This window comes from Nicotiana attenuata, unplaced genomic scaffold, assembly GCF_001879085.1.
Source record: "Nicotiana attenuata strain UT unplaced genomic scaffold, NIATTr2, whole genome shotgun sequence".
NCBI lineage: Eukaryota > Viridiplantae > Streptophyta > Magnoliopsida > Solanales > Solanaceae > Nicotiana > Nicotiana attenuata.
In genome coordinates, this window is record NW_017671348.1 from 253,629 (window position 1) to 267,031 (window position 13,403).

At 38.6% G+C, this 13,403-nt stretch overlaps 2 protein-coding genes across 2 annotated transcripts; both read left to right on the forward strand.

Annotated features, from left to right (window-relative positions):
• The first annotated feature begins 4,354 nt into the window (after nucleotides 1-4,354).
• LOC109207722 lies at nucleotides 4,355-9,657 on the forward strand. The gene is made up of 2 exons (XM_019370702.1): nucleotides 4,355-6,874; nucleotides 9,158-9,657. The coding sequence occupies exon 1, from the start codon at nucleotides 4,648-4,650 to the stop codon at nucleotides 6,868-6,870; it is 2,223 nt and encodes a 740-aa protein (XP_019226247.1). The 5' UTR covers nucleotides 4,355-4,647; the 3' UTR covers nucleotides 6,871-6,874; nucleotides 9,158-9,657.
• A 144-nt stretch (nucleotides 9,658-9,801) lies between these two features.
• On the forward strand, nucleotides 9,802-12,335 carry LOC109207726 (periaxin-like). Its single transcript, XM_019370705.1, has 2 exons — nucleotides 9,802-11,777; nucleotides 11,874-12,335. Exons 1-2 carry the CDS (start codon nucleotides 11,199-11,201, stop codon nucleotides 12,042-12,044), a joined length of 750 nt encoding a protein of 249 aa, XP_019226250.1. The 5' UTR covers nucleotides 9,802-11,198; the 3' UTR covers nucleotides 12,045-12,335.
• Nucleotides 12,336-13,403: the final 1,068 nt, after the last annotated feature.

Sequence of the window (13,403 nt, forward strand, 5' to 3'; positions counted from 1 at the left end):
TGGTGTGGATACTGGCTTGCAAGCACTTAGTCCAACTTATGAGATCAGTTGCAAGGCATATTTTCTCTGATTGAGTAAAATGCCTTTGTTGGATCTTATCACTTCAATTCCCAGAAAATATCTAAGTTCCCCTAGGTCTTCCATCTTAAAGTTGCTGTGTAGAGTCTCATTTGCCTTCTGAATCAAACTACTATTACTTCCTGATATTAGAAGATCATCCACATATACCAATACAATGACAATATCTGCCTTATCCCTTTTGGTGAATAATGAATGATCATAAGAGTTTTGAGTGAAACCAGCTTGTAATAGTTCATGTGTTAACTTGATGTTCCACTGCCTCGATGCTTGCTTTAGGCCATATAGGGATTTAAGCAATCGACATACTTTAGACTCCCCCTGACTGTGAAATCCTTGAGGTAGCTGCATGTAGACTTCCTCACATAAGTCCCCTTGTAGGAATGCATTTTTGACATCCATTTGAAAAAGGTTCCAGCCTTTACATGCTGCAACAGCAATGACAGTTCTGACAGTCACCATCTTAGCAACAGGAGAAAAAGTTTCATGATAATCTAAGCCTTCCTGTTGTGTGTAGCCTTTGGCTACCAATCGAGCTTTAAACCTTTCAACCTCACCATTGGCTTTATACTTGATTTTGTACACCCATTTGGATCCAATAGCCTGTTTATTAGGTGGAAGATTTACAATCTCCCATGTGTGATTGTCTTCTAAAGCATTGATTTCCTGTTGCATAACAAGTACCCAGTCTGGATCTGCTGCTGCTTCTGTGTATGATGTAGGCTCCACTGAAGCAGAAAAAGCTTGAAGATATGTCTGATATGCAGTTGAAAGTTGAGTGTAAGATAGATGATTGGACATGGGACATATATGTTTGCCCGGTAGTTTGGTAGTGACATAGTCCTTGAACCAGAGTGGTTGCTTGATTTGTCTGTGAGGTCTGGTGTTTTCAACAATTGGAACTGGTGAAGGTATGGCAGTAGGGGAAGGTGAGTTGATCAACATGTCATTTGGGGAGCTGGTTCCTCCACTTGGGAAAGAGCATTTTGGCCTTCATTAATAGCAACAGTTTCAGAAGCATCTGATGTTATTTCAGGATCTGTCAGAATGGGTGTAAAGGTGGCTTCCTCATCTTGTAAGGTAGATGGTGTATATTGGGGAGGTGGATTGAGATCAAAAATAGGTTCAACAGATTTTGAAAACAATGCTTCTTCATCATGGTTGTTAGAATTCTGCTTGAAGGGGAAAACATACTCCTGAAATTTGACATCCCTGCTAACAAAGATTACATGAGTATCAAGATCATATAGTCTAAAACCTTTTTGTGTCTCAGAATATCCAATAAAAACTGCTCTCCTTGCTCTGGGAGCAAATTTATCTCCTTTAGGAAGATTACAAGCAAAACTTTGACATCCAAACACTCTCAAATATCTAAGATAGCTGACTTCCCATAGAGCATTGCATATGGTGTCCTGCCTTGCAGCACTAGTGTTGGGAGTCTATTGATTAAGTATACAGTAGTCATAACACATTCAACCCAGAATTTCAAAGGTATTCCACTGTGAAACTTCAGTTCCCTAGCAACATCTAGAATATGCTTATGTTTTCTCTCAACTATGCCATTTTGTTGAGGAGTACATGGGCAACTACTTTCATGTATGATCCCATTTTCAGCCAGCAATTCATTACACTTGGCATTAAAAAATTCTGTGCCATTATCTGATCTCAGGGTCTTGATTCCAGTGTCAAACTGTGTCTTTATTATTGCAATAAAATTATTCAATACAACACACACTTCACACTTAGATTGTATCAAGCATACCCATGTGTATCTAGTAAAATCATCAACCATAGTCACAAAGTAATACTTTCTACTTGTAAGGAGCCCACACATCTAGATGGACCAGCTGAAAAACTACTTTAGACTTGCTTACACTAGGAAACTGCAATCTACTCTATTTAGCTAGAGGACAAATGCTACAATTTCTTGATTTCCCTGAACATATCTTGTCTTGTAGAGATGATATATGTTGTATGGAATTCCAGGATGCATGTCCTAGTCTGTAGTGCCAAAGTTGTATTTGCTCTTCTTTTATTACTGCTCCTACTGTTATGCCTGCTGCTTGTGCATATTCCTTTAGTATGTATAGACCAGCAGACTCTCTAGCAATCCCCAATACCTTGCCACTGTAGAGTCCTTACAACACACAAAAATCAAGGAAGAACTTCACAGTGCAAGTGAGGTCTGTAGTGAGTTTTGCTACTAACAGCAAATTAAACTTGAAATCTGGCACATGCAGTATACCTTTTATACATTTGCCTCCTAAAATAGTAGCCTTTCCAATATACATTATCTCTGCCTTATTTCCTGTTGGAAATTGAACTCTCTGTCCTCCAAATTGTTTTATAGCACTCATTATATTCTTATCATGAGCAATATGATGAGTTGCCCCAGAGTCTACTATCCAACTAGTTAAAGGAATATTGGATACTAAAGTCATAATACCTGCCATGTTTGTGGAGCATTCTTCACCTCCTTGTTTGTTCAGAAGCCCTATAAGTTGCTGATATTGTTCTTCAGTGAGGAAATGGCCTTGTGGCTGAGTGCTTATCCCTCCTGGTTCTTCAGTTCTTGTAGCATTGGCAAAAAATCTGTTTCCTCCTGGCTGAGGTTTCTTTTTGCTTTTAAAATCAGCTGGATAGCCAACAATTTTGTAACAGTTCTCCTTCAAATGTCCCTTGTAGCCACAATATTCACAAATCAGCCCAAACTTCTTAGGCTTAAAAACCTGTCCTTTTCTTGCAAGCATAGTCAATGGATCTCTATTTGTGTCAACTACACCTAGTGTTCGTTGACTCTCCTCCTGTGTCACTATACCATAGGCTTCATTTACAGTCACAACTGGTCTTTTGAGAAGAACATTGCTTCTTACATTGCTATAACTCTCATTTAGGACCATGAAAAATGTCAAAAGTCTCTGATTTCTCAGATGTTCTACTGAAGGCCTCGATTCTTCACAATCACATGAAGGCAGAGGTACCAATACATCTAATTCACTCCATAGATCTGACATCTTTGTATAGTAAGTAATCATAGAATCAGTGCCTTGTTTAAGACTAGCAACCTCTGACCAGAGGTGATATATTCTAGTCAAACTACATCTATCAAATTTCTCCTTAAAATCACTCCATACTTTCCTAGCACTAGGTGCAAAAACTATGCTCGACATCAATTCGTTAGAGACTGTGCTTCCAGTCCATGACAGTACAATCGCATCATATTTTTCCCATTGTGCTGCTAATTTTCCTCTATACGAACTTTTAACACACGTTCCATCTACAAATCCAAGCTTGCCCTTCCCCATAAGTGCTAGTTTCATTGCCCTACTCCAGAGGGCATAATTTTCTGGCCCTGTGAGTTTAATTGGAACTAAAACTAGACCTGGTGCATCTGCTACTTGAAGAAATAGAGGATGATTATGTTCGAGTGAGGTTACCTCGTTTCCTGCCATGGCGATCTGAAATTCTGCTTCGTCTCCGGTGAATTTCTCCAAACTTTAGCTGACTCGACGGAACTTCTCGTCGGAGCTAACGTCCTCAGTCTCGCTGCTCTGATACCATGTCAATTTACAAGATTCTATGTATAACTCCAGTAATTGAACATGCAATGAAATGAATGTACAATGGAGGAAAGTTCTAGAGAGAAGGAAGAAGATGATTTTCTTTTCTGTTGCCGCTAACATATGAGTACACTGTTCTTACATAGAAAAGTGTTAACTACCTCTTAACCTACTAATTTGTTATCCTCTAACTTTCTCTAATTACAAATTAACCCTTACAATTTACCCTATATCACAACAATTTACAAATGAAAGAGGAAGGATAATTGGAACGGGAAACAATTCTCTTCTTAAGCACAGTATCTCAATGCGTGTTTGACATGAGTGGTTGTGACACCTACACACATCTTAAATTTTTTTTTCTTTTAAATATACAACAATGAACTTTTATATCAAGAAAGAAAGTTCAACAAGTGATATCCTTGAGATACAACAGGAAGCTGAGATTAAATAAGTTCTAAAAAGAGATAAAGTAAAAATATTTTTAAGATATTATTGAAATGAGAGGGATGGAGTATAAAATTGTCCTTTTTGCTTCGATTCTTGAGCTGCCAAGTGTACAACGCTCATAGTTGAAGGGTATATAGTGTAATTAATATGTTCTAAGACTAATAACTTCATCAAACTCACTTTACTTTTCAACAGTAACTATCTAGTCTAGTGCATGAATGCCAAGTGCGAATCTTACAAAGAAATCTTGTAACTATACTTCTCATTTACATGAATCTAAACAGATATCCCCGAAATCCCATTCAAAAATATCACAACAGATTAGCTATTATGAGGAACAAGCAAATCCACGTTTTACCACAGTAATCTCCTTAAAGTTACCTTCTTACCCCCTCATCTACCCCAAATTTCTCCCTTAAAACACGTGCTATTATGTCATTTTACATCTAACTCCTGTCCTTCTTCGCCGGAGTTTATAGTACAACAACACTTCCCTTTCTCTCTCTTCACTTCATTTTCTTCTTTCCAAAAAAAAAGTAAGTTGAAAAAAATAATCCAAATGGAACATCCATTTTTTATCAACGGCGCCGGAAACACGCCGAGAGCGGAGGCGTTACGGTGGCTATCAATAGCTGAGAAGCTATTAACTAACCGTGACTTAGTCGGGTCCAAATCATTCGCGACCCGAGCACGTGAATCCGACCCGTCCCTTTTACCCGCTGACCAAGTCCTCGCCATAGTCGATACCCTAATCGCCGGCGACAAACGGATCAACAACCAGCACCTTGATTACTACTCCATTCTCCAAATCCCTTTAAACCAAACACATGATTCTGAGCTCGTAGCTAATCAGTACCGTCGGCTCGCTCTCCTTTTAAACCCTCAGAAGAATAGTTTCCCTTTCTCAGATCATGCTTTCCGGCTCGTACTTGATGCTTGGTCTGTTCTTTCGAATGCGTTCAGGAGAAGTGTTTATGATAAAGAAATTGGGTTTTTTATTAACCTTAATCCTGTTGCTACTTCTCCTCCGCCTAATAATAACCCCATTGGTTTCATGCAACAACCAAGTTCTGTGCTTTTTCAACAGGCACAGTCACATCCAGTGAGTTCAAGCAGAGAGCAGCAGCGGACAGTGACATTTCTTCAAGACCCACAAATGCAGCAGCAGCAGCCAGTGAGTTCTGTGTCCAGCTTGAGTAGTAGAGAGCCGCAACAGACTGTAACATTTCTGGGCAGAAACCAAACACAGCAGCCAGTAGTAAGCTCTACTATGCTCAGTCCAGACAGAGAACAACAAAACCCTTTTACCTTTGGGTCAAGAGGGCAACAGCAGCAAGTAGCTTCTGTGGAGTCAAGAAGAGGGCAACAGCAGCAAGCAGCTTCTGTAGAGTCAAGAAGAGGGCAACCGCAGCAAGTAGCTTCTGTAGAGTCAAGAAGAGGGCAGCAGCAGCAAGTAGCTTCTGTAGAACAGCAGCAAGGTAATAAACAAGCGCCGCAAAGAAATGAGGGTTTGGTGGGTAACAACCAAAATTACTCTGCTACTACTACAAGTAAAAATGTGAACTTTGAGGCTTTGTTTGGGAATAGTCAAAATAATTCTACTAGTACTAGTAATGTGAACAATGAGGGTTTGTTTGGGAACAATCAGAATCAGCCTGCTAGTAATAGTAACAATGTGAACAATGAGGGTTTGTTTGGGAACAATCAGAATCAGCCTGCTAGTAATAGTAACAATGTGAACAATGAGGGTTTGTTTGGGAATAATCAAAATCACTCTGCTAGTACTAGTAAAAATGTGAACTTTGAGGGTTTGTTTGGGAACAATCAAAATCATTCTGTTAGTACTAGTAACAACAATGTGAACACTGAGGGTTTGTTAGGGAACAATCAAAATCGTTCTGCTAGTACTAGTAACAACAATGTGAAGGGAAAAGAGGGGGGTGTAGGTGCTTCGAGTCATGTTGTTCCTAGTTTCTGGACTGCATGTCCTTATTGTTACGTGATGTATGAGTATCCTTTAGAGTATGTGGATTGTACTTTGAGGTGTCAAAAGTGCAAGAGGGCGTTTCAGGCTGTAAAGATTGCGTCGCCTCCGCCAATTATAGAGGGAAAAGAAGCTTATTTCTGTTGTTGGGGATTTTTGCCTTTAGGATTTTCCTTGGACACTTTTAAGAAATATAAAGGTAATATCTCGAGTTGGACTCCATTTGCACCTGTGTTTAATAAACATGGGGGTGTAAGAAAGCCCCCCGCTCCGAGGGTTTATATTGATGATGTTGTTGATGATGTGTTTTTGGAATTATCTGAGTCGAGTGAGGAGTCAGATGAGGATTGGAAGGGTGATAAGAAAAAGAAGAAGGCGAACAGTGGGAAGAAAAAGAGTAGAAGGACGAGGAGAAAAAAGGCCAAGATACAGCAATCTGATAAGGGAAAGAATGTTGTAGGGAATGCTGGTGACAATGTGCAAGATATTTCAGCAACTCAAGGGGGTGCAGAAAAGCCCAATGTTACGGCAGCTCAGTCGAGCAAGAGAAGCACTGCAAGTAACACAAGAAGGCAAGCTGGGAGGGTTACAAAAGACGTTGGAAAGTTGGATTTGAATGTGGAGTTCAGTAATGAGGTTGAAGAGCCTCCTGCACCTGGGGTGGGCCAAGGGAATGGAGATGGAACGGGAGAGGATGGCAACATTGAAGGCATTGAGTTTTTTGAAGGTCTTGATGAATTCCTAAGCAGTCTTCCTATACTCAATGCTGTGGGTGATGATAAGGTCAAGGCTGCCTAGCGAAGTAAGGCACTTCTTTTGTTCTAGTTGTAGCTTCCTTTTGTTTTTTGTATGTTCTAGTAAGAATGAAAAGCTACTTGGGCATTGGCCTTGATGTTTTCATTGTAATGTTAATGTATTGCTAGTTTGCGCTGAAGTAGCTGCAATAATACCTTATTGCTCCAATCTCCATGCTGCATCAGTAATCTTGGTTTTCTTTTCGTACAGCTAAATCATTTGTCTTCAACGTCCTACATTTCTATCTTTTAAGATATCAAATGGGTTCTCCAGAGGAGCCTTGTTTGCCTGCTTTTTTTTTTTCCGGTTTTGCGGCACAAGTTTAACTGTCTTGAAGTCTGTTAACTTGAAACCAAGTATTTATCTACTTATTTCAGGAAACTGATAGCTGTTAAGTTCCGTTGTTGCTTGTTTGGAGCTAAAAGTCCAGGATCTTAACCTTGCAAATATTTAGTGCACTACGATTCAGAGATTCTTATAGTTTTGATTTTTTTTCCCTTGTTAAAAATACGTTAACAAATTTAAATCGGTTAAGAGGATTATTGATTTTCAAATGCTAAGCTTCCATTTAAATAAAAGAACTCTTCTTTGCCGCATACACTTTTATAAGTTTTTGCCCCTTTTCTCTTCATACATGATTACTAGTCTTGATTTGAGATCTTTTAAAAGCTTTGTCAACAAAAAAGGTTAGGCAAAAATTGTCAATGGAGATAGATCTGGAAAACTAAGGCTCCATTCAAAGTGCAATATTTCTCTTGGTTGGCAGCAAATGAGGTTTTTTTGACACATGGCAATTTACAAAGAAGAGGGTTTCACATAACTAACAGGCGCTATCTGTGTGAGAAGGAAGAAATTCTCATACCTTCATGCGTTCTTCACTCACCTCCCAAGTGTCGCACATGTTCCTAAATATATATTCAAGGTAAGGACTAAAGAAGAAATTCTCATACCTTCATGCGTTCTTCACTCACCTCCCAAGTGTCGCACATGTTCCTAAATATATATTCAAGGTAAGGACTAAAATGGACTTGCTGACTAGCTGGAGTATAAGGGTTTGAGGAAGAAGAAGAAGAAGAAGAAGATATGGTCAATAGTACCTGCTAGTATCTGGTAGACTGTGTTGGAAAACTGTTTTGAAAACCGATAAGAGCCTATTAGCATAATTAAGGCTACTCTTTTATGTTTGTTATCTTGCTGGTGTATATAGACAATGCTGAAACCTGACAGCATGTGAGACTTTATCAGCTCCCTTCAGGATTTGTGGGGGACTGGCTCATAAAGCTTTTGTTTTATATATGTCAACACTCTCTTAATGCTGGTTTTAAGTTAATGTGATCTTTTAGTAGCTAGTTCATCTTATTGTTTTCGATCTCCACTGCATTTTAAACCATGTTCGAGATTGACTCGTGGTTTTGAAATTTGTTTCAAGTTCTTGATTTCATTCTTCTTTCCATCCAAACTTTAGTTCTTGAAGTGGGTAACATGAGGTCGAGCTGAATGATAGTCCCCAAACACCATTAGATAACTTCAACCTGAGTTACAAACACTTCGAATTAGCATTTCTTTGAAGAGAATGCACAGAGGGAAGGTAGTATTGTATTTTCCACATCCAGTTCACTCCTCTCTGCCGTGCTTTTATTTCTTAGAAACCAGAATAAAGGAAACTTCAGTCTAACTTGTCAGTTTAAAATGCCAGCAGTTGAGGATGGCTAAAGGAATCCTTTAAGTACTAATATTGCTTCCTGCTATTGCTGCAATTTTTGCTTATGCAGTAATAGTGTTCATGTATTCATCCAAAAAAAGAAAAAAAGGTGTTGATGTGTGTGAGAGGCGGTGTCTCCTTCTACTGAGCTGGGTCCAATCATATCCTTCTTCCTTCCCCTAACCATAAGTCATTGCTGCAGAGGTTATTGAAGCCACTGAATTGTTTTACAGCCATATCGAATGCAGAGGTGTAAGTTGTCTACTGTCTGACTGTTTGAATGTCTGTTCTTAGCAGTAGCCTTCTTGATTTGGGTTTTTTTCCCAAAACTCTGCATCTGCTTCATTACTTGTGAGCTAACAGTTACAGTACAGATTTTATTTCTTGCCTAGCTTGGTGTAACTCCTATGCAGAGATGGCGGGTTTCTTGGTACTAGGTAAAAGCTGATCAATTCAAGCTACAATCATCTAGCTACGGATGTGGCTCTGGCAATGAATCCTATTTCACTAAATGCTGCTTCATATACAGCGTAGGATTAGCCTTTTATGAATTCTGAATGACTTGGTATTATTCCTTGTTTATGTCAGGATGAATTATGCAGGATTCCCAGTAAAATTCTTCGTAGCTCGCGAGGAAATGATGATCTTGAACTTCTATAGATGTGTTTTTGAGCTTCTGTCATTTTCTGGTCTGGAAGGCATTCCTTGGTGTGATACCTTTTCATTGTATAATTGACGCTGTTGCTTGAGTAAGTTTATCAGGTACCCTTTTTGTTACTTTTTGACACTTGAAACTTTGTCTGTATGTGCTCATACTGGTGCAAGGTAATGTTGATGTCTTCCAACGTTTGAATGCCTTTCTTCTAAAGCTTTGAAATCTTTTAAAATGGTTGATTGTATTTCAGGAATTGATTTGGCCCCACGTTTTTTTGTATATGCTAGGGAACTTTGTGAATAGTTGTTGTCTATCGGGAATGTGTCTTTATGATGAGTGGCCACTGCTTGCCAGAATTTGTATTAGGTGCCAGTATTCATTTGCATCTGACATTATATTATGTCAGCTCTTGTGAGTTTCACCCTTTACCAACAACAACAACAACAAACCCAGTGTAATTCCTCAAGTGGGGTATAGTAGTGTGTATGCAGACCTTACCCCCCCTACCTTGTGAAGGTGTTTCCGTTAGACCCTCGGCTCAAGGCGTTTCACCCTTTACCAAAAAAAGAAAAATTGAATTGGTTAAATTTTGCTGATATATTCAACTTGAGGCCAATATATTCATGTTATTTTAGGTTTACTTCCTAGTGACAAGTGTCAGGTTTTTGTGATTGTTGAATATTGACTGGCTTTACAATTACCTAAAATTTCAAGGAGTGCAAATTGCTTTTGATCTGTAATGGAGGTGGCTAAGTCCTAAGGTGTGGTTTGGTAGTTCAAATGATCGGTCGGAATAGGCACATAAGAATTCTAGTTGGATATTGTGAAAGAATCTCCGCATTCAACCCAAAACCTTAATGCAATAGGTGGAGTATTCTAGGTCATCATAAACATCATTGTAAATCCTTGATGCAACCAATGAATGACAAGTGTATTTTAACACAATCCCGCATATGTAACTTAAAAGCCACTTTCGGCTAATAAGCCACTTTTTTAATCCAAACGGGCTCTTAAAGGTGGATTAAATATCTTTTTGGCTGCTTTTTATAAGCTTTTCTTCGAAGGCATGGCCGCCTAATTGTGTCATTTTACCCGTCTCGATGTCGAGGCTAATTTTTATATACAATGCAACTGTCCCTTGATCTGGATTTGAATATGCTATTATTTCAGCTATTGCCTTTTTTTCATTTCCTGGAAAAATGTATAGACTTTCGAAGTGTTTCATTTGAACTCAACCAGTTTAATGCGGAGTAAGAAAGAATAATTAATGCCAAGTTTACACTATTATGGTAAGTTTGTGATTTGTAAAACCAAGTTCCTTTTTCCCCTTTGCTTTAGATTTGTTAGGCTTGAAGTGTCTATAATACTTACAATTCTAATAGCTAGTAGGAAAAAAATAATAACAGGTAATATGTGACTAATGAGGTTAAGTATTCGATTTTCCCCAATACTTGTCATCCTTTCCTCATGTTGGATCCTCTAATGGTCATATTAACCGTTAAAAAATTACTCCTTTAGCTGGATAAAAAATCTGAAGCAATTTCTTTCTGTTTTGACATTTGTAATTTCTGTCAATGTCCTCCAGTGATAGAGCCATTAGGTTCATACCAAGATGAAAATTTGCCGTAAATGTGAGCCCAGGACATTTATTTCTCTTTTTAACGAAATGAAAACAGCTAAGCTGAGAGTTGTTATCAGGTTGCCAGCTTACTATATGTGTTTGTGACAGGTTCAGGCTATTAGTATGTTATTAGGTAATCCAATAAATTGACTTTTTGAGATACCAGGACCTGAAGCCAAGTGGATGGGAAGTTCAACTACTTAGGTCCTTACGTAACAAATAAAATCTTGAGACTACTGTTTTGCATGCATTTAAAACCTATATATAGCAATAGACTTGAAGCAAATAACACATATCCAAGTTTCATTGATTCTATACACATTCTTCTTTAAGCTTCTAGGATTTGCAGAAATATGGCTCACCATTACCAGCTATCCTCCCTCTTACTGCTTGCATTTCTCAACTTGTGCTTCATCCATGGCCCGATAACTGGAGCAACTGCACGTCGTCTTCTAGAGACGCCCCTCCCCGAGATTCCTAAACCAGAGTTCCCTAAAGTTCCAACCTTGCCAAAGCTTGAGATCCCAACTGTGCCGAAACCTGAGCTTCCAACCATACCAAAGCCTGAAATACCAGCTGTTCCAAAGCCTGAGATTCCTATTATGCCAAAACCTGAAGTACCAACTGTGCCAAAGCCCGAGCTACCATCTATCCCGAAGCCCGAGTTACCAACTTTACCAAAGCCTGAGATCCCAGTTGTGCCCAATCCTAAGTTACCAGTTGCTCCTAAGCCTGAGTTCCCAACTGTGCCAAAACCCGAGCTTCCTGTTGTGCCGAAGCCTGAGATTCCAGCAATGCCAAAACCCGAGCTTCTTCCCCTGAAAAAGCCAGAAATCCCAACAGCACCAAAGACTGAGGTTCCTCCAGCTATAAAAAAGCCTGAAGTTCCAGCTTTGACAAAGCCCGAGGTACCAATTGTGCCAAAGCCAGAAATCCCAGAACTACCAAAGCCAAAAATCCCGGAGCTACCAAAGCCAAAACTACCAGAACTTCCAAAGCCAGAAGTCCCAGCTATGCCAAAGCCAGAAATCCCAGAACTACCAAAGCCAAAAATCCCGGAGCTACCAAAGCCAAAACTACCAGAGCTTCCAAAGCTAGAAGTCCCAGCTATGCCAAAGCCTGAAATCCCAGAACTGCCTAAACCAAAAGAGATATCCATTCCTTCACTTTCTCCACCACACAAACCCGCTACTCCTTGAGTAATTATTATACTGTTCGCTCTATTAGAAGGTAGCCAACTGTGTTATGAGATTTCCATCTTGGTCTATGAAGTTTGCTGCGTGGGCATGGCATGGCATGGAGATAGTTTGGCAGAACATATTGGATACTTTCTCTAGGGGTAGAAATTATGATTCTTTTATAGTAGTATTTCAATTGGATGTACCATGTTTATCGTGTTATTATACTATATGAGTGTTTTATGTACTTTCTATACAGTGTAATAAGGCTATGATCTATGTCACTTTCTAGAGTCACTTTGATTTAGTTCCTGTCGTCGGCCATCCCTGATTTTGCTCATTCCTTTTTTTTTTTCCGACTCTTTTCCTCTTCCTTTTTCTTAAAACCTATTACCACTTTCGTCCATCACATTTCAAGAGATGGAAGGGATGAATAAGCATACTTAAGCACCGGTAGAATAATATGTTCTACAAATGCCTCACATTTTAGTGTATTTTAGAACAAAATTGAAGATTTTAACTATTTGTTGCTCTCTGTTTCATTCATCCTAATGCACATTGGATTGCTGTGTGGGCATGACATGGGGGTACTTGGTTCCTCTCAAGAGGGAGATTGTGCTTTTGGATCGATTGATAGTTTTGAACATATGAACTATCTAAAATTTCTCTCAACACTTGTATTGCATGACCATTTCATCTTAAACCTGCTTTAACACCATGTTGAATTATGTGATCATCAATTCCTACTTAAACTATTTCGTGTCCCCAAAATCTCTCTGAACTATATTGTCATTCATATTAAAAAAACCCTCATTGTGCATTTTTAGAGGTGCGTCTAGTACACGCTCATATCTATACGATATTAAAAGCACGAAGGCCCTTAGCGGAATGTCGTTCGTCTTTTTTACCCTTCGTTAGTACACTTTATAATGGATAAAATAGTAACTACAAATACATTACCGTTTTGGAAAAAATAATGCCGTAGCATAAAAAAATAATTAACAGAAGAAGTAAGATTCTCCTTCTTTAATTACTATCCTTAATACTACAAAGAGTGCACCGTCAAATTTTTTCGTTGGTTAAAAATAAAAAATAACAAGACAATAACTAGGAGACCCATTAATATCCTAATGAAAAAGTCAAATTTATTGTAGTTAAAAAAGGAAAAAAATATTTGAGATAAACTTTCTAAATCTTAGATTGTTCGGGTAGTTCTTTTTTATAATAAATGACTTCATGAATTTTGTAGTGNTCCGATCTTATCTATCTATATATATATATATATATACACTATATTAAAAGCACGAAGGCCCTTAGCGAAATGTCGTTCACCTTTTTTACCCTTTAAAAACTAATTTCACATTGCATAAAAAGATCGGA

Excerpts from the sequence above, each read along its gene's own strand:
- LOC109207722 (XM_019370702.1), top strand. The coding sequence starts at position 4,648 with ATGGAACATCCATTTTTTATCAACGGCGCCGGAAACACGCCGAGAGCG.
- LOC109207726 (XM_019370705.1), top strand. The coding sequence starts at position 11,199 with ATGGCTCACCATTACCAGCTATCCTCCCTCTTACTGCTTGCATTTCTC. Across the intron at positions 11,778-11,873 it reads CAATTGTGCCAAAGCCAGAA|ATCCCAGAACTACCAAAGCC; the intron begins ATCCCAGAACTA and ends CCAAAGCCAGAA.